At 45.1% G+C, this 23,333-nt stretch overlaps 1 protein-coding gene across 9 annotated transcripts; it reads right to left on the reverse strand.

The window, feature by feature from the left end:
• Positions 1 to 321: 321 nt before the first annotated feature.
• EGFL7 (EGF like domain multiple 7) lies at positions 322 to 19,538 on the reverse strand. Of its 9 annotated transcripts, none has more exons than XM_083722521.1 (10): positions 19,261 to 19,538; positions 16,521 to 16,592; positions 7,973 to 8,155; positions 7,207 to 7,329; positions 6,417 to 6,532; positions 5,289 to 5,384; positions 4,602 to 4,757; positions 2,786 to 2,856; positions 2,034 to 2,196; positions 322 to 1,352 (listed from the first exon to the last, which is right to left on the reverse strand). In XM_083722521.1, the coding sequence occupies exons 3-10, from the start codon at positions 8,050 to 8,052 to the stop codon at positions 1,330 to 1,332; spliced, it is 828 nt and encodes a 275-aa protein (XP_083578647.1). In that variant the 5' UTR covers positions 8,053 to 8,155; positions 16,521 to 16,592; positions 19,261 to 19,538; the 3' UTR covers positions 322 to 1,329. The 9 variants fall into 9 exon arrangements, with proteins under 9 accessions (XP_083578647.1, XP_083578649.1, XP_083578646.1 ...); XM_083722523.1 differs by having other exon boundaries at positions 19,265 to 19,500; XM_083722520.1 differs by having other exon boundaries at positions 16,521 to 16,595; positions 19,265 to 19,500.
• Positions 19,539 to 23,333: the final 3,795 nt, after the last annotated feature.

Genomic DNA, 23,333 nt, shown 5'->3' on the forward strand with positions numbered 1-23,333 from the left:
AGCCTGTATAGAGGGCACCCATGGGGTGTCAATAGACAGGGAGTTCCCAATATAGGCACTCTATCAAATATGAGTGGGTGTGTATACAGCCACTAAATTCAATGGGAGGCTCTATGGGTTTCTTAAAATCATCTACTTGGAGCCCAGAATGTTGGCAACAGCCACCACCATTTCTGGCAGTAAATTCCCCCAATACGATTACTTGTCATCTGAAGAGAGGTCACACCCAGTGACCCTATTTCTGCCCATGGGTGCTATGCCACCCTCCTCTCCTGAAGCCCATTATTGCAACCTCTTCCCAAAGAATAGCATTTAACTCTCTTTGTGTGTGTGTGTCTTTTATTGGAGAAAAAACAACAACTTATTTCCAAAAGGAAAAAAAAATATAATATTGCATCAGGTCATTACTGGTGTCGAGCCTTTGCACTTTTGCAGAAGAGTGAGTAAATTGTACCATTAAGTTCTCTCGAGACAATTATTTTCAAAATAGGAAGGTTTTGTACATGCTTATGGTGGCAGAAGAAAACAGGAGGCATGGCTCAGAGTTGGGTGGAACCTGCAGCTCTCCAGAACATAAGTATCATAGAGTAGAAAAGTTGGAAGGGCTCCCAAGGATCATCTAATCCAATGCAGGAATCATAGCCAGGAAGCCACTGGACTCTTGTGAGGATGCTGAACTAGATTGGCCACTGGCCTGATTATGTTGCCGGATGCTTAACTCCCATCAGTCACCCACCCACCCCAGCTGGCATGGCTCAAGGGCTAGGAATGATGGGAGTTGTAGTCCCAAAGGTATCAGGTTTGGGCAAAGCTTCTTTAAGATAACACAGCCTTCATCCTCTCTTCTCCTTCCACCAACCAAAAAACAAACAAACCGGGTAGTTTACTGAGCTAAAAAGGCCAATGGTCTAACTTGGTATAAAGCAGCTTCTTTTGTTGCTACTTGAGTCCTTTATACAAAACAATGAGGTCTAGAATCTTGCTTAATTTTCAAGGGAAGAACTGAAACCCTGGATAGCCGCTGCTGCCAGTATAGACAATACTGAGCCAGATGGACCAAGGGTCTGACTCAGTATAAGGCAGCTTCCTATGTACCACATTTGGGGATGAGGGTTGCAAGCTTCTCTATTACCAGAAGCTGCAGCTTGCTTAATTTTCAGGACGCCAATAAGAGTTCCTTTCTAGCTGACATCCTGTGTTTCTTTATCGCCTGATGGCTTCACTTTGCTTCTTTAGTCCACAAAGCTACTCGCTGCTGTACAGATGCATATTTTGGTGACACAGAAGAGGTTAGGAGTCCTGCTCCATTTGAATCTTCTGTTGTCTTCCTTAACGTTCATTTTTGCAAGAACCTGCAAGGCAGAAAGAGAGAGAGAAGTGATCAAAGCCATCAAAATGATATTCCCATCTGTTTGAAATCCAACAAGATGTTGTCCCCCGTCCCTGCCAGCTTTTATTGTATCATTATCATTATTATTATTATTAATAATAATAATACCCAGCCTACTTCCAGGATTCAAAGCAGCTAAATCACCACACAATTAAGTCAATACACATAAAAATACAAAAAAGTACAAACGTATAGAAGATTATTGTTAAATAGGAATTAAACTCTTAATAGAAGTAAAACAATATAAAAGCAGATATATTAAAAGACAAAATAATAAAAACATGAGTGGGGATTTGAACCCTAGTCTACCAGCTCCACAACAACCCTGTGAGATAGGTTTGTTTCAGAGGCAGTGAATGGCTCCCAAGGTCACACCCAGTGAGCTTCAGCACCAAGTGGGGGCGGGATTCAAACCATGGTTTCTCCTTGATCCCTAATCCGACACTCTTAACCACTAGCTCTCCCAGGTTGTATCACTTTAGAAGGGGTGTAATCATCAAGAAAAGACGTTGCCCTTCTGAATTTGCCACTATGCTCCTGTGTGTTTCCCATTTCCCAGCATTTGTTGAAAGGGGAATAAGCAGGGTTAATGAAAGGGAGGCATGTGCAGTCCCCTCCCCCCTCACACTTTATTGCCACTTACAAATCTCCAGCCGCTCCTCCAGGAAAGAGATCTGCTCACTGAGAGAGTCGATTCTGTCCAGCTTCTGCAGAGAGTGCACCAGGAGGGTGATGGGGTCAGCAGGGATCCCCTCCAACCCTGGTACCTCCACTTTGAGGAATGGCGCTAGCGTGAGCTGAAATTTCTACCCAAAGAAGTTTGGCAGGCCGGGGGGGGAGGGGGGGGAGAGAGTGTTGGTGGTGGAAGAGAAACAGGTAAACCTTTAGTGAGTAGGTGAGCAACAGGTATCTACCCACAAAGACCAGGTGTGACCCCAGCTGCCGCTTTTGATTAAAAAAAAGAACTATTGCTGCCATGGTTAACTAAGGCAAAACTACAGCAGGAAAGCCACTCATGGAGAGGTTCATAACCAAGACCAGCCAACAAGCCACTCAAAACTCCCACACCAGGAACCCTTCTCTCACCCACCTCAGCATCTGTTAAATGTAAGAACATGAGACGAGCCAGATCAGGCCCAAGGGGGTCCATCTAGTCCAGCATTCTGTCCTCACAGTGGCCTCACCAGCAGCCCTGATGGGAAAAAGTCCCCAAATGCAATAGCAATTCTCCCCGCCTGTGGTTTCCAGCAACTGGTACTTGTAGGTAGACTGCCCCTGGGCATGGATGTTCTACCATGACAATAGTAAATTACTTGCTAAGGGCCAGGAGCCTGTTCCCCACCCTTGCAGAGGGACTCTCTTCCCACCCACCAAGAACTAGCAGAGAAGACTCACTTCCTCCAGAGCGGCCATCCTGGTCTTCAGCTGCCGAACTTCATCTTCCACAATCAAGTTGGTGGTCCTAGCTGCACAGGTTTCACAGCAAAGAGGGAGAAAAAAATACACGTAAGACCGTGGTTCCTTGAACTAAAGAAACTGAAGATTCAATCAGTCTGGTATTCATAGCTGGAATGCACCTGGGAATGGAAGTTCTGCAGTAACAGTAGATCTATGCAGAGTCCTCGTGGATCTGGCCAAAGGGGGCTCATCTAGCCTAGCCACCTGTTCTCACAGTGGCCAGCCAGGTGCCCAAAGCAGGACCTGAGCATGAGTGTGCTGCCCACCTGTAATTCCATCATCTGCACAGGAAGGGTTTCCATTGACCAGTCCCGCCCAGGCGGAAGGACACCTCTGTAGGCCACGGGTGGCAGCATGGGGTCATTCCCACGGCACTGGGGGATGTTCTCTGCAGCACACCTGAGAATCTGAAGACGATGCGTGGGTCCTCTCACATCATTCTGGCGCAGGTGCCGGGCTTCCGCGCATTATTACTCACGGTACGAGTTTGAAGTGGCACAGCGCGTACCAAAAGTAATAATGGGCGGCAGTCAGCCTTGGCTCGGGGTGCTTCTCTTCTTCCAGGAGGCTAGAGGGCAATGGAGGCAAACAAGCCATGGGGGAAGCAGCTCCTACAGCCCACTGGAGCTCAGACTGGGCACTTAAGAGGAGTCACGGCATGCTCACACTCGGAGTCAACCGCTCCTGGCAAGGCCAAGGCCATGCACGGATATCATGCAGAACAGGTAGGCAAAGGTGACAAAGAGCACGTGGGCTGCCCCAAAGCACAACTTATGGATGATAGGAGAAAGCTGGTTTTCTGCTAGTTAACAGTGTGGTGCAGCAGCAGCAGCAGCAGCAGCAAAAAAAAAAAGGTAGTGCAATTTGAATGCCTCTGATAACAAAGGGCAGAACATGAGATGAGCCTGCTGGATCAGGCCAATGGCCCATCTAGTCCAGCATCCTGCTCTCACAGGGGCCAACCAGACGCCCCAATGGGAAGCCCACAAGCAGGATCAGAGCACAAACACTGGTGTGAATGGATCAATGTCCTCCAAAGGCCTGGGTGATATCCAGTGAAGCTTGAATGCTGGAAGATTCAAAAGAAGGACTTCATCATGCAGCACAGAGTTAAGCTAGGGAATTCACTGCCACAAGAGGAAGCAGAGGGAGAGGAAGATTCCAGTCCAGAATCTTGCTCTCCTGGGGCTTTTCTACACTTCCCCTCGTCCCACCGCTTTCCCCTGGGGAAATTTACTGTTTACTGCTGAATCGGAACCAATGGCAATCAGTTTTTTCTGCAGTTTGACTTTGTTCCGATTCAGTGGTAAACAGAAGTTTTCCCTGGGGGGAAAGCAGCAGGGCAAACAAAAAACCCCCACTCAGACTCATGCTTTCTAGGCACAGGTCAAGTGGAAGTGTGGACAAACCCACAATGGTCACCCAGAGGTCCCCATGGGAAGAAGACCCCAAACAGGACCTGAGCACAATAGCAACTTTCCCCTCCTGTGACTTCCAGCAACTGGGATTCAAAAGCACTACTGCCTCTGACCTTGGGGACAGAGATTAGCCAACCTGGCTAGTAGCGACTGACAGTCCTCTCATCCGTGAAATTAGTTTAATCCTCATTTAAAGCCATCCAAGTTGGTGGCCGTCTCCTGCAGAAGTGAGTTCCACAGTTTAACATATGCACCATTTAGAATAATGATGGCTGAAATGCAAGGCAAATCTATAAGGCCACCCGAAGAGTTTGCCTGGTCTACGTTGGCCTTACCTGGGCTCACAGCATCAGTAGGCACCCCCAGAGCCTCACAGGTCCTTCCATCCACACCAAGTTCGTAACCTTGCTGGCAGGTGCAGCGGTAACTCCCAACCACGTTGTGACAGGTGTGGCTGCACCTGTGTCTCCCTCCAGCACATTCATCCACATCTGAAACCACGAAAGGAATTGTGTCCTAAAGGATGGGTCTTAGTCCAGCCACAAGAGCAAAGTCACAAAGCCTCAAACTATATAGCGTTTGATTGTGGGGGTTGTACTAAATGACCCTAGGGGTCCCTTCCAACCCTACAATTATCCGGTACTACGATCTCAGCCAGCTTCCCTTTGCACATAGCTGTTTTCACCACCATCAGATCAAATACAAGTATGTTTCTTATTGCAATCATAGAATGGTTTTAGTTGTAAACTGTTTTTATATGCTTCTAACTGGGGATGAAGGGCCAGCCTTATTCAATAAATAAACGAATTCAATGGTGTGTTTTTTTTAAAAAAAACTGCTTCTGTTTTCTTTTTTTGCAAGGGACGTTGAGATTGTGACCACCAGAGACCTGCACGCGCAAATTCATTCTGAGAGCCCATGGAAGGCAGCCCTTATGTATTTGGATAGACAGATAGAAAGGGACAAGAAATGGTTAGAAAGGTCCTCAAGGACCAATGGGGGGGGCAGGAAGTGGCCTTTACCTTTCTGGCAACTCTTTCCGCTCCATCCTGAAGGGCAAGAACACTTGTTAGGGGACAGACACTTCCCACCATTCTGGCAAGGGGGGCGGCAGATTGCTGGAAGAGAAGGCCACGGTTAAAACAGGGGTGTGTGGGTAGGAAGATCCTTAAACTTGGTCCAGGGAAATGTTTCTGCTTTCAAACTGTGTGTGTTGCTTCTCAGAAATCAATTAGTAATAGGTAAAAGGCCACAGTGGTCTGTGGAACAGACTCCCTTGGGAGGTTGTGGACTCTCCTTCACTGGAGGTTTTTAATCAGAGGCTGGGTGCCTGTCTGTCAGGGAAGCTGTAGATGTGATTCCTGCCTTGCAGGGGGTTGGACTAGATGACCCTTGGGGTCCCTTTGAACCCTACAATTCTATGATTCTATGAACACTGGACCCGAGACAGACCAGGGTTCAACACCCACCACCACCACCACAACTTCGCCCTGAAGCTCAGTGGGTGTAACACAAGGAGGCAGTCACTGCCTCTCAGCCTGACCTACCTCACAGGGTTGTTGTGGGGATTAAACAAGGAGGGAGAGAACCATGCAGGCCACTTTGAGCTCCTTGGGAGTAAAAAGGTGGGGTTTGAGTGCAACAAATAAACAGACACTGGCAAATAGTGGTGTCCCCACTGCTCGCTTGCAGCCCGAGCAAATGGGCATGCATTCTTTATATACAAAGCAGCATACATAGTTGAGGGAGATGGGTATGTTTAGTCTGGGTAAGAGACGAAGAGGCGATATGATAGCCATCTTCAAATAACTAAAAGGGTGTCCCATGGAAGATGGAGCAGGCTTGTTTCCTCCTGCTCTGGAGGGTAGGACCCGAACTAATGGCTTCAAGTTACAAGCAAGGAAATTCCAACCAAACATTTGGAAGATCTTTCAGTAGGAACTGTTTCACAGTGAAACAGACTCTCTCAGAAGGCAGTGGACTCTTCTTTGTTGGATGTTTTCAAGCATACGCCTGTCACATTTGACCTCGTTGAGATTCCTGCATTGCAGGGGACTGAACTTTGGGTGCCCTTCCAACTCTACAATTTTATGAGTATATGGTTCTACGACTGGGAAACCAAGTGAAGAATGCATGAATGAGAGGCTTACCTATACTGCATCCATGCCCAGGGGCACCATTTGCCCGTCTCCACCCAGGACAGCAGGCATATGTTGGATAGGACTGCTTCCGATAGGCTAGGCGCTGGGCAGTTTTGTAGATGGTTCTGCAAATAACGCCAAAACACTAAGATTTAGTATTCAGAGTTGCAAGGCTTTTAAAAAGAGAAATGGTTATTTTTACCATTTCCATGAGAAAAAGGAAACAAAAGCGTTCAAAAGAAAGTAAGACGAACATCTGGATGGCCAGAAGAGGCCCATCCAGCCCAGCATCTTGTCCTCACAGTGGCCAACCAGATGCCTCATTGAGAAGCCCCCAAGCATGATTTGAGCAGTTGCACGCAAATGGTATTCAAAAGCACTGCAGCCGCCAACTGCAGAGGCAGGGAGAGAGTCCCACAGTTTAGCTATGTGCCAACTGAATTAAGTCCTTCCTTTAATCTGCTCTGAATCTTCCAGCATTCAACTTCATTGGATCTCTGCCATTTCCAGTGTTACTTAGAAAGGCAGTAAAACATTTTTCTTCTTCTATCCAATTTTTTCCATGCTGTGCTTAATTTGATAAAACTTCCAGCTCTTATTTGCCTTTTGTTTTTAAAAAAAAAAAAAGGGTTTCCCAAACTTGGGTCTCCTGTTGATTGTGGACTACAGTTCCCATCATTCTTGACCACTGCTCTTGCTAGCTAGGGATGATGGGAGTTGTAGTCAAAAAAACAACACCTGGAGACCCAAGTTTGGGAAACCCTGCTCTACATTAAAAAGGCCGAGTATGATTCCATACCTGTACATACTGCAGAGCCTGTATCCCTGGCACAAGGTGAGGTAAGGCTGGTACATAGGTTGGGCATGGGACACGAGGTAGGACACCACCTGGCTCTTCAGCTCCATGGAGCACACTCTGGGCCTGCAATGGAGAAACCAAATACAGACCCCCACATCAGGTTTACAGCAGCACAATACGAGCCCTGCAACACGTGCCACATCCTGTCCGTTTTGCACTTGCAAGGATCCATCCTCCAGAAAGGAAGACATTTGATTTAAGGCAGGGGCCTGTTTTTGGCCTAGCTGTGAAAAATTTCCTCCCTTAAGCAAACCTCCCCAGACATGCAAAAGCTGACATGTATTTTAATATGCAAACTTGTTTTCAACGTCTGATTTCGCTGGTAGTCTTAGTGTGGGGTTTTTTTGTATTTTACATAACCCACTTAAATGTTTTGATGATTATGCAGTATATAAATCCAGTTAAATAGTTGCATATGTCAGAATCTGATATCTGGCCTCCTACGCACGCATTTACACACACATGTACATATTTTTAAATTACTTGTGGAGCCTTCCTTAGAAAGGAAAGGAAAAAGGAGGGCCAGTGAAATCAAGTAGAAAACAACACAATATCCCAGCCTTCTTGCAACCTACTAGGCAGTGTGGTGCAGTGGTTAGAGTGTCAGATTAGGATCTGGGAGATCAGAGTTCAAATCCCCACTTGGCCATGATGCTCCAAGCAAAGCAGCCTTGGAAATGGTGCTCCGAAGAGAAAGGGCACTTACCCTGGTCTAGAGGAACACTCAGCATTGATCACAGCAAGGATGAAAAGGACCAATGCCAGAAGGCAGCTGATCCTCCTCATTTCCTATCCTCTGCTGGGCCTTTTCTCCCCCACCCCTCCAGTGTAGCAAATACAGGTGTGGGTGGAGGGTGTTTCACAGCAAGGGGCTTTTCAGTGCGCACACCTGGAAACAAAAAGAGAGAGCGAGATGAAGGAATTTGACAGCACTTTGCACGCATGCAGGAGACTACAGCTGAAATGAACAGGGGTTGTGTGTGTGTGTGTATGTGTGTGTGTGTGAGAGAGAGAGAGAGAGAGAGAGAGAAAGAATATGTCACACTTGCAATCCCAGCCTCTGAAAGGGGAAAAAGTACAACTCATGCAACACGTTGGCGATTAATATACACAGAGCAATAATTATATATACTTTATCAATCTTCTGAGAAAAATACAAAACATTAAACAAAGCCACAGAGACTTGCGAACTACCCAGCCTAAAATGAACTTATAATGTCTGATTTCAATAGATTTTTCAAATGCTTAACTCAGTCTTTTAGATAAGTTCATGAAGAACAAAAGGTAAGTTCAGTGTTATTCACAATACCGAGAGATGCTAGTGGAGTTGTAGATAGATGTTAATAAAGTTGTAGACAATGAAGTTGTAGATGAAAGGGAAAGGGTGGGTAAGAGGTAAAAAAAGATGCACCTGTCTGTGGGTTTTCAGGGGCTCCGTCAAAAACAATGAAAAGTCAAATAATTGAGCACCTATTTAAATCACCAGAGCCAGCATGAGGTGACATAGAATCACAGAACTGTAAAGTTGGAAGGGACCCCACAAGCCATCTAGTACAACCGCCTGCCATGCAGGAATCCCAGCATTTATAATAAATATGACATAATAATAAAGAAAAATAAAATGAATAACAAACTCCATGGCAAGTAAAAGGTGGATGGGGACGACGACCCTTTTTCTCCCTTTCCCATAACACTAGAACTTGTGGACATCCAGTGAAGTTGAATGTTGGAAGGTTCAGGACAGATAGTTAAACTATGGAACTCCCGCCCACAGGAGACAACGATAGCCACTGACGTGGATGGCTTTTAAAAAGGGATTTGACAAATTGATAGAGGACAAATTCATATTGAAGGCTATTACCACAATGGCCAGGCTCTGCCTTAACAGAGGCAGCAATGCTTCTGAATCCTAGTTGCTGGAAGAGAGGGGAGGGGGCTCTTGTGTTCAAACCCCGCTTGCTGGTTTCCCTTTTGAACACCTCGGGAGCCACTGTGTAGAACAGAGTACAGTGGTACCTCAGTACCTCGGTTTAAGAACTTAATTCGTTCCCGAGGTCCATTCTTAACCTGAAACTGTTCTTAACCTGAGGTACCACTTTAGCTTATGGGGCCTCCCGCTGCTGCCGCGCCACTGTTGCGCGATTTCTGTTCTCATCCTGAAGCGAAGTTCTTAACCCGAGGTACTATTTCTGGGTTAGCGCAGTCTGTAACCTCAAGCCTCTGTAACCCGAGGTACCACTGTACTAGATTGGAACCAGCAGGCTCTGCTTATGTTCTTAATTATCTGACAAGGCAGCTTCTTCTTATATCCCAAGAGGAACTGTCCCATCAGGGCCAGACCTCAACACTTTTAGGGAAAAGTCTAGCAACCCAGGAACAGAGCTGATGGTTCAATCATGAGCACTGTCATGCTTGCATCCTGCTCACTGTGGGTTTTCCAAGGGGCATCTGCCCGACAACCAGATGCAGGATGAGGCAGGCTCTGGGTCCAATCCAGCAGCCAGACTCCTCTTAATGTAGAGAACGGGGGATTTTTGATCAGCACCTGAGAAAATCTGCAGGAAACTGTTCTGGAGAGTAATTTACACTCCTACATATAAACCATTATTGTTAACTTGGGGAGAAACATGGGAGACAAAATATTCCTTAATGGAGTGGTGATAGATAGATAGATGATAGATGAATTGTATGAAATGCGGGAATGTTTCACCCCCAGCCGTCAGAATTCTCCAGCTTTGTAAAGGAAGAAGCACTAACCCACCCCAAACCAGGCAGATGAAGAGATTTGATCATGGAAATAAACTTTAACCAAAAGATAGATATGCTGGATGCTTTTTAGAAACCAGATGGCTGAAAACACTTTTTGGCATCTCACATTTGCTACTGTCATTGATCTCCTGGCTTTGCCCTAACCGCTGCTGCTGCTGTAGTCGTGCCTCTGGTCCAGAAGTTCAAACCCTGATTTCTGGACATCTGGCTAACTGGACATCTGGTTAGCAAAGCTGGACCCGGGAACAGCTGCCAGACCGGTTGCCATCACCATAGAAAGCAGGGGGAAACTCGAGGTTCTTCAAATAACGGGGTGTCCCTATAGCACCCTGCTCCACCCAATGCATTTGGTGAGAATTTCTGATCAAAATATGCCCATGAGGAATTACTTAAAGGCCACACTTGATTAAAACATGTAAAATGCATTTAACACACATTTAAAACATACCCATGAATCCTGGAAACTGTGGTTTGTTAAGAGTGCTGGGAATTGCAGCACTGTGAGGTGAAAACTCACAGAGTGCCCAGGGTTTTTGGGGGGAAGCCATGTGCTTTAAATGAATGGTGTAAATGTGATCCTGCACCAGAGAGGGAAAACCCGAAGCAACTGATTCAAACTACAAGAAAGGAGATTCTGACTAAACATACTAAACATTCCAGCTAAAACTTTCTAAAAGTAAGAGCTGTTCAACAGTGGAAGAGTCTCCCTTGGAAGGTGGTGGACTCTCCTTCCTTGAAGGTTTTAAAGCAGAGGTTGGACAGCCATCTGTCACAGATGCTTTAGCTGAGATTATTGCATTTGGAGGAGGTTGGACTAGATGACCCTCAGGGTCCCTTCCATCTCTACAATTCTATGACTAAGTAGCACACAGCATGTTGGAAAACATCAAATATCCGAGCCAGCCCCCCTTGGGACCTGGACATTACTAAACATTCAAAATGCATAGTTGGCAGTTAAGAGCCAGGAATTAGCAGAGGCTCATTTGAGATGTAAAAATCTCTTCCAATTCATGCCGAAACTGTGTTAACTCTCATACAACTCCCTTATGTGCATTCCAGGTCCCGTTCCTCCACTCCAAAACAATAAATAAATCCCAGAACACCATCAACTGTGCAGTCATGAAATTATGCTTGCAGGAAGATAAATTCCAGCAGTCAGACCGACTCAAATCTAGATGCATTCCCACAACATTCCTCTCCATCTGCGCCACTAACTAAATGAGAATGATGCCAGATAATGGGAAACATTCACAAATATCTCCACGTTATGAAGGGACAGTGCTGGTTTCTGAAAATTTGTAAGCAATGTCAATGCAGCACAGCAGCTGTGGTTCTTGAACTACAAGGGGTTCAACTAGATGGCCCTTGGGGGTTCCTTACAACTCTAGAGTTCTATGACTCTATAGTAAATAGGGCACACTGTGGCTTAACTGCAATCCTAGGTTTCACTTAAAACCAACCTGTTCCTCATATAGGTTGCAATCAACAGGGAGACGCTTGAGAGCTCCACTGCAGAGCTTATGCCCTGTGTTCCAGTCCTACCTCATCTCCAGGTAAGGCTTCCAGCAGCCAGCATAACCCATAGTGAGGAAGGACATTTGAACCACCAGCTCTGCTCCTGTGCTGCTAAACTTTTTCCTAAAAGTGTTGAAGTCTGTCGCTGATAGGACAGTTCCCCTTGGGACCTGCTGTTTCAAATGGGTTTTCCATTATTTTACTGCCCATTGAGTAAACACTGTTTTTGACCAAGTTCCGGAAAACCCACAGACAGGTGCATCTTTTTACCTGTGATCTGCCTTTCTCCTTCAAAGGCTGAGATTGAAAGTGCGATTCTCAAACATACACACACACACACACACACACACGTTCTTTCCAGCTGCTCAACTTTGTGCTGGAGAATTATCTTCGGTCTCCTACATGCATGCAAAGTGCTTCCAAATTCGTTCAGCTCATTTGAATAGGACGGACACCTAGGAGCAGCGGGAATCTCTCAGTTAAATTAGTGAAGCTGATCATTAGACAATTTCATGGAGCAGTAAGAGGCTATCAACAGCTACAAACCACAATTACTATGGTCTGCCTCCACAGTCAGAGCCAGCAAAGTGAAATCACAAAAGTGAAATCACAAATATCAACGGCTACAAACCACAATTACTATGGTCTGCCTCCACAGTCAGAGCCAGCAAAGTGAAATCACAAAAGCATAGAATTGCAGAGTTGGAAGGGACCCCAAGGGTCATATAGTACAACACCCTGCAATACAGGAATCTTAACTAAGTCATCCATGACAGATGGCCATCCAACCTCTGCGTAAAGGTAAAGGGACCCCTGACCATTAGGTCCAGTCGTGACCGTCTCTGGGGTTGCAGCGCTCATCTCGCTTTACTGGTTGAGGGAGCAGGCGTTTGTCCACAGACAGCTTCTGGGTCATGACTAAGCCGCTTCTGGCAAACCAGAGCAGCACACGGAAACGCCGTTTACCTTCCCGCTGGAGCAGTACCTATTTATCTACTTGCACTTTGACGTGCTTTCAAACTGCTACGTTGGCAGGAGCAGGGACTGAGCAACAGGAGCTCACCCGGCACGGGGATTTGAACCGCCAACCTTCTGATCGGCAAGTCCTATGCTCTGTGGTTTAACCCACAGCGCCACCCACATCCCTAACCTCTGCTTAAAAACCTCTGCTTAAAAACCTCCAATGAAGTCCACAACCTCTGAAAGGAGACCATTCCACTGTGGAACATCTCTTAGAACAGCTCTTGCCTTTAGAAAGTTCTTCCTCGTTTCTTGTAACTTGAAACTGTTGGTTCAAGTCCTACCCTTCAGAGCCAGGGAAAACAAGCTCACTCCATCTTCCATGTGACAGCCCTTTAGAGATTTGAAGATGGCTATCATATCTCCACTCAGTATCCTCTTTTCCAGACTAAGCATGCCCAACTCCCTCAACAGTTCAAGGGATCACATCCCTCCTCCTCCACAACCAATTTGATCTTACTAGCTCTCAACATCAGGCCTCCCTCGCAGGACAGTTGTGAGGTCAAAGCAGCATTTTTAAAAAGCATGTTTGGTTTAAAGTTTTAAATAGCTTTTAAAAACTTTTAAAAAACTGATAATCTCGTTGTTTAATCTTTTCATAAACCACTTTGAGGTTGCTGTTCCTTTGCAATACATATACATATACGTATAATTAAATAAGGAATAGATAAAGTTTGGGTTTGAAAAACATTATTGGTCAAAACAGGTTGCATCAGCTATCTAAAATATCCTGTGCATTATTTTTTAAAAAAACACGCGTAAATACTTTTCTTTATGCATTTGTTAAAAAATAAAGTTTTTCTGTGTTAACAGCAAGTTAAGCTTTTTTTACCACCACTAGGTGGGGAGGTCCTCTCATTATCATACATATACAATATATAAATTTAAAGAGCTTTACACTTTGTGTAAAAGGAGTCTTCTGTGCAACGGGGTGGGTAGAGAAATAACTATTGTTCAAGCGACAGAAGCGAAGGAGATTCTCTCCGGGGGCGGGATTGGAGCCCATTCACAACCCGCCCCCCTCAGTTCAGTCCTATTGTTTAAGCAACAACTCCTGCAACAAATCTGTGCAGAAGATTCTCCTAAATTCTGCTGCCTTATCTGCCCTCTTCTCCACCTCTGCAAATTCTACTTCCCGCGCCACCGAGAGGGACCCTTCGCCGCCCGCTGCAAAATGTTTTGCAAAAGTTGCACGAGCGAACGAGGCTCAGACAAACAACAGGCACCCACCGCCCCAAACTCCCTCCCTCTTTACTAAAAAATCTTGCATTAGCAAAAAGGAAAAAAGAAACCGGATTTTGGAATCTCCCTCTCACACACACAAAACTCCACACAGGTCCCTCTTTCTCTTCCCAAATCCAGCAGCTGATTTGAGTCTCGATTTGCCTCAACCAAAGCGTGCAAACAAGAGAGAAAAACGGGGCGGGGGAGCAACATTAAAAGCCCCCAGCAACGGTCCTTGCAGGCGCTTTTCCGCTTTCCAAAAAATAAATAAATGCTACTCACTTTTCCTGCAGAGGCGCTTTTGCAAACCGGCCGCTTCCTTCCCACCCCCTGAAGAAACCAAATCTCCCTGCCACCCCGCTTCCTTCTCCTCCTTTTCTTCCCGTTTTTTTTAAAAGTAATATCCAGAATTGCCTTTTAACACACACACACACCATGTCTACCTCGCCTTCTTTGCTCGCTTCTGTCTCTCAGCCAGTCCACTGATCTCAAGGAAAGGATTATCAAGAAAAGATTTGAGCTCTGCACCATCCTTGCACGGGGCGTAGGGGGGAACCGTCTACTTTTTTTGCAAAGAGGTTGCAGATTGCAAGAAGAAAGGAAGGAATTCTTTCTGCGCTGTTCTCTCCCCCCATTAAAGATAAGAAACTTGCCTTCAGAAAACTGTCCCAAGAGGACAGTGCCTCCTCCTTCTCCATAAACCGCCTGAACACGTGTTTGTGTTTTTGAATAAAAAAAATGAACAGGGAGGTTACTTCTTCAGGAATCAAGAGAACCAGAAACTTAAGTCTGGGTAACAGCAGGTGAGAAAGCTAGTGAAACTGGTCCCGAGTTGCTATCTACAGCCAAATCCTGTCCCCTCCCCCCCCATAAGCTCTTCCTTGTTACAATGGGACTTACTCCCCAAGGGAAAGCTAGCAAATTAGGGCTGAGAGCCTACAACGTGTGGACAAGGTACAGTGGTACCTTGGGTAAAGAACTTAATTAACAAAAATCCATTTTGCATTACTTTGGTTTTGGAATGCTTTGGTTTTGGAACAGATGTCCAGAACGGATTAAGTTTGAGAACCAAGGTACCACTGTAAACAAAACAAAAATTTAAAATGTATCCATTACAGTGGTACCTCGGGCTAAGTACTTAATACGTTCCAGAGGTCCATTCTTAACCTGAAACCGTTCTTAACCTGGAGACCACTTTAGCTTATGGGGCCTCCCGCTGCTGCCGCGCCACTGTTGCGCAATTACTGTTCTCATCCTGAAGCAATGTTCTTAACCCGAGGTACTATTTCTGGGTTAGCAGAGTCTGTAACCTCAAGCGTATGTAACCCGAGGTACCACTGTATCAGTTTTGGGCCTTCAGTTGGACATCTGGGAATGGGGTGCAATTTTGCAGTACATCTTATTTCCCCTTGTTTACAAACAAAGCCCTACTCAAACTTGACCCCATGAAATAAATGGGCCTGTTAGCAATGCCCATTCATTTCAGTGGGTCTACTCTAGATACAACCAGGAGCTTGCATCCCACCCTTTCACATTTTTAAACATTTGGCAAGCAATACAATTAAATAATAATTTTGTTATTAAATCAGGGCATCATCACGACAATATATACCGGTAGCTATTTTTGAAAGCACTTGTCCATGGATCCTTGTGGCGATCACAATGAAAAGCATCTACACACCAAAAATTACTATTACTATTACTACTACTAATAGTAATAATAAACCACCCTTCACCTTAAGGCCCCAGAGCCAGTTGCAACAATTAAAATAGTTTTAAACAATTGTCACCGAAATAAGTTAGGTCCTAAGCACATTCTTTCCTCTTTCTGAAAAGAATCCTGAAAACTAGTTTGTTGAGGGTGCTAGGAACTGTAGCTGTATGAAAAGTAAAATGTGCTTTAAATATCAAGTGTGTGTATTCAGCACAGAAAATTCAGTATCTGTCAACAGATATGCAGTTTGTGGCAGATCATGAGAGACCCTAGTCGTCATGAAACCTTGGAGAGCAGCTGTTGGTCACAGAAAATGTTATCGGGCTAGACAGACAGTTAGCTTATGCCTCACAAATTAGAGTCTACATACGGCAGCCTCGCTTGGAACAGAAGAAGAGGCCAATGGCACATTTAGTCAATCATCCTGTTCTCACATTAGTCTAAAGGTTGACTGTAGGAAACAAGCAAGCAGAATTCTAAGACAAGAGCCCTTTCCCCTCCTGTGGTTTCCAGCAACTGGTATTCAGAAGCATTGCTGCCTCCCAGTTGTGGAGGCAGAACATAGTCTTTATGGCTAATGGCCATCAATAGCCCTCTCCTCCTCCATGAATTTGCCCAATCCTCTTTTAAAGCCATCCAAGCTGATGGGCATACCTGCCTCCTAAGGGAGTGAGCTCCACAATTTTGCTCTGCGCTGTGTGAAGAAATTATCCCTTTTTATCTGTCCTGAATCTTCCAACCTTCAGCTTCATTTGATGTCCCTGGGTGTCACCCTCCATGCTTTCTCCATGCCATGCATCATTTTATAAAGTGCCATGCCTCTTCCTTGCATTTTCCATAAACCCCAAAGTCTCAAAGAAGCAGCCTTTCCTCTAAGGGCAGTCATTATATCCCCTTGATATTTCGGTTGCCCTTTTCTGAGCCTTTTCCAGCTCCACAATATCATTTTAGCCTTGTTTTATTTACTTGGCAAAAGGTTAGGGACTGTATTGCAGCATTTAAAATGACTCACCTGAAGCATCTTGATCCGTCATCTGTCATTAAACCGAAGTGGATTCTCTCCAAAGGGCACTTTGACTTCTTACTGCTGGAGCAAGAGGAAAAAGCACAGTTGTGCATAGTCTTAAGAGGTGGTTTTGTGGGATGCCTTAATCAGGCATCCATTAATGAGGCGGCTAATGCATGCAATTTGCTCAGATTGCCAACTTTCTGACTGACTCCTGCTCCTGTGTTTGGTTTGGGTTTTTTTACAGCAGCTGAACCACCACCCCACTGCAGACATTAATAGGTGGCAGGGCTTCATTCCAGCTGTGAAAAGAATCCCTTGCTGGTTTCTGCAGAGCACATTAAAGGCATTAAAGGTTGGGGACCCTGGACTCGAACTCACATCTCCCATGAGGGTTGGCCATGCTGTCTCCTGGGCCTGATGGGAGCTGGAGTCCAATAATATATAGGGGTGCAGAAGACCCCTTCCCTGATATGCAGGAAAGTATTTCAGCTACCGATACATCCTTTTTGTACCACGGATGTCAAATATTAAAAAATTTAGGAATATGTCAGGATTTCAAAATCTGCCGTAGCATTTTAGAAAGTCAGCCAAGAACATTGGCAGAGCCTTTTCATCTTGCTTACAGGGAAGGCAGATTTGCTCTGCCACTTCCCTCACTCAGGTCCAAAAGAGAGTGGCAGAAGGAACAGTTGTGAGGGGCTTGGCATGGGTAGTCTGAGGTTGTCACACCCATTCCCACCCACCATCCTACTCTCTGCTGGTTTGACCAGATGCAAATGAGACGGCCAGCCCCACTGCCCGCTCCCCTACAGTATCTCATAGTAACATCAAATTTTAGAGCTGAAAAATCATCTAGTCTAACCCCCTGCAGTGTAGGAATCACAGCTAATCTTCACGCTCTGAAAACAGCAAAAAGATGACTGGAAAGAGTCATGCAAGAGTTTCTGCTTGCCATGCAGAAGAACCCCGGTTCCATGCCTGGCATGTCCAGATGAAGCTGGACTCCTGTCCAAAATCCTGGAGAGCCACGGCCAGTCTGTGCAGACAGCACTAAGCTAAAGGAACCCATGGTCTGACTCTTTCTAAAGTAGCTTCCTGATTTCCAGTTTGTTCAGAACTATGAGGACTAGAATCTTGCTTTACGCCTAGGCCATAGCTCTGTGGTAGACAGCACTGTAATATATCACCTGCACTAGCTTAGTACTGTCTACACTGACTGGCAGAAGCTCTCCAGGATTTTAGGCTGGAGTCTTTTCCCCAGTCATTATGTGAAGAAGCTCAGGATTGACCCCAAGACCTCTATACTACAGTCCTCTTTTTTTTTAAGAAAAAAAAGTTATTTTTCCTTTTTTACGCAAAATTTTTATTAAACTTTGAAATATTTCCATACCAATTCCAGCTTGTTATACATTTCCTCTTTAAACTTTTACTTCCCACCTTTCCTTACATGCTGTTCTTCATCCCATCCCATCCACATAATGCATTCTAATAAACATTTAACCTAAGACACATTCTTCCATTTCAAATATTATCATTTTTCTTTTTTTTTTTTTTAATAAAATTTTTATTAGGGGTTTTTACAGAATAAAGTACAAAGACAATAAACAACCTTACTTTTATCTCAACAGAGTTTCATAACTTCTTTGGACTTCCTCACATATTATCATTTTTCTTCCACTGCTCTCAAAGTTATTTTCCTATCAAGTCAGATCATTGGCATCTCTAGCTCAGCATTGGCAGTATAAGGTTTCCAGGCAAGGTACTTTATTTATTCCCAGCCCTACCTGGAGCACCACTGCGGATTGAAGTTGGCACCTTTGGTATGGAAAACAGGTACTCAGCTGCTGAGTTATGGGTCTTCCTATAAACATAAAGTAAGCGTCTAGTCTTCATGGTAATGGCCAAATGGCTGAATTAAACAGGAACATGGGAAGCCACTTTACATTCAGTCCATCTGGTTCATTATTTCCCGCATTGACTGGAAAGATTTTGGAGAAGAGGTCTCTCCTAGCCAGTCCTGGAAATGCCATCAGAAATTGAACCCAGGACCCTCTGCGTGACAAGCAGATGCTCTGCCACAGTACTACAGACCTTCTCCCCGAAACCAAATAAGGTTCCAGTCCTCATTGTTCTGTGTAATAAAGGGCAGAATTAAACAGCAGCATAGGAAGTGCCTTCAAACACTATGTTCTGCTCAGTTCTATCTACACTGAGCAGCAGCAGGAGCTCTCTAGGATTACCGGTAGGGAATGACTCCCAGTCCTAACTGGAGTTGCTGCCAGTGGAGATGGGAGCCCCTCAAACCTGGGACCTTCTGCTCTTCCACAGAGCTATGACCCTCTTCCAAAAAATAAAGCAAGATTCTAGTCCTCATGGCACTGAAGAAAGGACTGCATTATATAAAGCCACAGGAAGCTACCTTATAACAGAGCCAGACCACTGGCCCATGTAGCTCAGGACTGCCAGCACTGACTGGCAGCAGTGACTCTCAAGGGATTCAGGCAGCGCATGTTCCCAGCCCTACCTGACGGTGTCATTGGGTATTGAACCTGGGTCCTTCTGTGTGAGAGGCAAATGCTCTGCCACTGAGCAACAACCCCTCTCCTAAAAATAAAAGACCACAGTCCTCATAATTCTGAATAAATGGATTGAACCTCGCACCTGCCACTGAACGACAGCCATCCTCTGTGGCCTGGCTCCCCAAACAACCCCAAGCCTTAGAACCTCAACAGTCATACGATACCTGCCATGTGTCCTTGTCAGCTGTCTGTGCCCCTCTGCGGCGGCCAGGCAAGGTGGGCCACTCTCTGTCTCCCTAAGCAACTCCCATTGAACGCAGTTGCCACCATGGCCAGAACCACCTCTGCCGGCCTTTGCAGCTCCATGGCCCTCCCCAGCCAGGGCTGCTTCTATGCTTGCTCCCTCTTTCTCTCCCTCCGTGGTCCCACTGTGATGCTGTCTGGAGACAAGAGGTCCCTCTGGATGGGGAAGGGCAGCCTTTTTATTCCCGCCTTCCTGTGCAAATCAGGGCTGGGATGGAGAACCTGGGCAGGAAATCCCTGCGGGTGTCACTGGCTGATAAGGAGCTTTGCAAGCAGAAAAAACACACAAGCCAACTCAGGAGGGACCTGGAGAGAGAGAGAATTTAATACCTTCTCAGTCTGTAAAGGGATAGGACAGTTGAAAAGACTCCCTTGGTAGATGTTGGGCTCTCCTTCCTTAGAGGTTTGTAATCAGAAGTTGGCTGGCCATCTGTCATGGATGCTTTAGTTGACATTCCTGCACTGCAGCGGACTAGATGAACCTTGGAGATCTCACCCAACTACACAATTCTATCATTCCATGAGGAGGCAGATGGGACTTGTGAACAGGGGGCCCTTGGTCCATCCTTCTCAGTATTGTCCACACTGACTGGCAGCTTCTCTTCAGAGATCAAGACAGGGGGTGTTCCTATCCCTTCCTGGAGATGCAGGGATCAAACGAGGGACCTTTGGCGTGTAAACCAGATGCTCTGCCACTGAGCTACAGCCCTTCTCACCAAATATAGTGAGATAGCATAGTTGGTTAGAGCATAGTGCTGATAATGCCAGAGTCATAGGTTCAGTCCCCGTATGGGATGGCTGCATATTCCTGCACTGCAGAGGGCTGAACTAGATGATACTCAGGGTCCCTTCCTACACTACAGTTCTATGATTCTATTATTCCAGTTCTCACAGTTATGAACAAAGAGCCTTTTCCAAAGGCTTGTTGGTATCTCTCCGTGGCTGCTTTGATTTCAACAAGCATTGGCTATGAAATCTCAAATGCTATCTATCAGGATCACAGTTATACTGCATGTTAAAAACTGAACACTATCCAGGGCCAAATTTTGAAATCAAACACCAAATACTCAAAGTAAATACAATCACATGTCAAATATCTAACAGGCTGCTACATCTGACAAAAGCATCATTTCCTGTGGTGAGTCTGTGCTCGTCTCTTTTATCCTGATATTGTCTCTCCTCAAACAGGTTCTGCAGGTTTTGGTAGTGCTTGAAAAACTTGCAGAACTGTTTTAGCGAGAGCAAATTCTAGGTGCGCCTATCGCAGGGGAAATGTTTGGGGAATATGAAAATATTCAGAAATGAGCCGAGGCTTGGATAGCTCAGTTGGCAGAGTATGATATTCTTAATCTCAGGGTCGAGGGTTCGAGCCCCACATGGAGCAAAAGATTCCTGCATTGCAGGGGACTAAACTAGATGATCCAGATGGCCCCTTCCAACTCTGTAATTCTATCACCCTGTGAACATTGATTAGAGACCAAAATTAGAGACCTTTTTGAAGAACAAATTCAGCACAATTCTGACATGGTATAAGATTATGCATGGCCTGGAGAAAGCAGACAGAGAAAACTCCCCCCCCCCCCTCCTAACTGGTGGATATCCTATGAAGCTGGATGTTGAAAGGTTCAAGGAAGGAATGCAGAATGGAAGTCAATATAGCATATACATTTAATAAATAACCACCCCAGAAAACAAGGCACAATCCACACTGTACATTTAAAGCAAGTTCCTCCTCAAAAGAACCATGGGAGCTGTTGTTTGGTGCTGGGAATTGTAGTTCTGCCAGGCATAAACTACAGTTTCCAGCATTCTTATTGGGAAGCCGTGTGCTTTAAATGTATGGTGTTCAGTCAGCTTGAGTCAAAACTAATTCCACGTCAAAGCAGTCTTAAATTAAGGGTTGTAGCCACATTCAGTGGGAGTGTTCAGTAATATTAATGGGCCCTAAGAACCAAGCCCATTCATTTAAATGTGTCTACTTTGTGTAAAAAGTACTGGGATACAACTCATTATCTGTTAAGAATTAATGGAACAAAGATTAATGCAGCAGGCCATCTGAAAAAGCCCCCACCCACTGCCCAGTGTTTGGCCATTTCTGCTTCTTAAGAGTTCCACAAGTTAATTATACATTAAAGGGGCACCACTTTGGGTGGCTTCTGAGTTTGTATGAAGGAAGGAGAAAGGGATTCCGCTAACCTAAGCGGTTCTTTATTTCTGGTGGCTGTGGGATTGTGTAATAACAGAGGAAGTGCTTTGCCCAAATGCAAGTAGAAGGCACCTACCCTTTTCCTCTGTGGGTGGTGGTGGTGCTGGTGTCTGTGACAGTTGTCAACACACTCATGGATAAAATTGCATAGTCAGTCAGTGGCGGTGCTTTCTAAGAGCGTAAGAAGAGGCTTCTGGATCAGGCCAATGGCCCATCCAGCCCAGCATCCTGTTCTCACAGTGACTAAACAGGTGCCTTTTTTCTGGGAAATCTGCAAGAAGGTTTCAAGCATGAGCAAGGAACTTCCCTCCTGCGGTTTCCAGCAACTGGTATTCAGAAGCATGGAGGCAGAGCACAGCCATCAGGGCTTGTAGCCAAAAACACCCTCTATCACAATACCCTGCATTTAGACCCTGCTAAGCCTCATTTGAAAGATGAACAGCACCAGAACAACTCACCCAGAAGCCCACCTGTATACAACACGCCTACACCTTCTCACTTTTACGACTCCATCAAGTGTTCTTACAAAGAATAATCTCCAATTTCCTGACTTCCCATGCTAAAGGCTGCACTCAACCTTAAAATATAGTTAAGAAAGAATAGTGAGGGTGTGTTGTTGTTGTTGCTGCTGCTGCTGCCATGTGCATTGATTCTCCCTCAACCTCTTGGGTTTCAAGGGTATCAAATGCACACTCACATTGTTTTAGCCACTTATCTCTCTTCATCAGGGGCGAGGGAAAGTGGGGAGGAGAAAATGCTATTATTCTGGTGAATGCACAGTTAGTATTTTTAAAAAACAATGATTATTTTGGGGAGCGAAAACTTCCTGGTTCAGCAGGACTCTTCTGGCAGGGTTGCTTTGCAGAGTCAGGAGTTCAAACCCTGATAAGGCTTATTTTATTTCTGCATGTGTGCATTTTAGTAAAGATTCCTTTAAAAAAATCATTTTATAATGTATATAAAACAGAGAGAACTGTTATAAGAACAGATGACAATTAAAAGATGGAAAAACAAAATTAGAAAATAGGCGTGTAGAATTCGCCTGGTTGCACATGGAATGAAATGGCAAAAGTCCAAGTAAGGACTATCAGTGTTATCAGATTATTATGTCCAGTTCCAGATTTGCCAGATTTGGGTCAAGGGTTGTCATGAAAGTGTATATGTCATAAAAGAATGCCAGGTCTTATATAGAAATGCCTGGAGGTTCTATTCCTCAGCTCTGTGATTCTGTGATATCTGAAAATATGCATAATTTTCTCCATTCTGGCTCTATTCCAGAGTGAGTGGCACTAAGCACCCAGTGTAAGATTTTGGGCTGATTTCTGCTGAATTGCAATTACTATTTGAGCTGCCGAAATCATACATCGGATGATCAAAATCTTTTTGACAACTTAGCTACAACATGTCTACTTTGGCATCATCAGAAATATTCAGTGATATTAATTACGGACAACAAACAATAGCTTCTTTAATAAGAGTACCCTTAAGAGTAAATACTTTATTATTAAGAGCATAATAATAATATGCAGGATTTAGGTACCAGTTTGGGGAATCCATGGCTCTCCAGATGCTGTTGGACTAAATCTCCCATCGAAGGAGGCTGCCTTATATATTGGTCACAGCATCATTGAATACTAGAGGTGAAAGTGACTCTGAAGGTCATCTGTTCCAACCCGCTGCAATGCAGGTCCACTGAGCACCTCAATGCTGTCTACACTGATTTGCCCCTGGAGGTGCTGTTGAGGATTGAATCTGGGACCTTCTGCATGCAAAGCAGGTGCTCTGACC

This window comes from Podarcis gaigeae (genome assembly GCF_964106915.1).
Source record: "Podarcis gaigeae genome assembly, chromosome: Z".
NCBI classification, from domain to species: Eukaryota; Metazoa; Chordata; class Lepidosauria; order Squamata; family Lacertidae; genus Podarcis; species Podarcis gaigeae.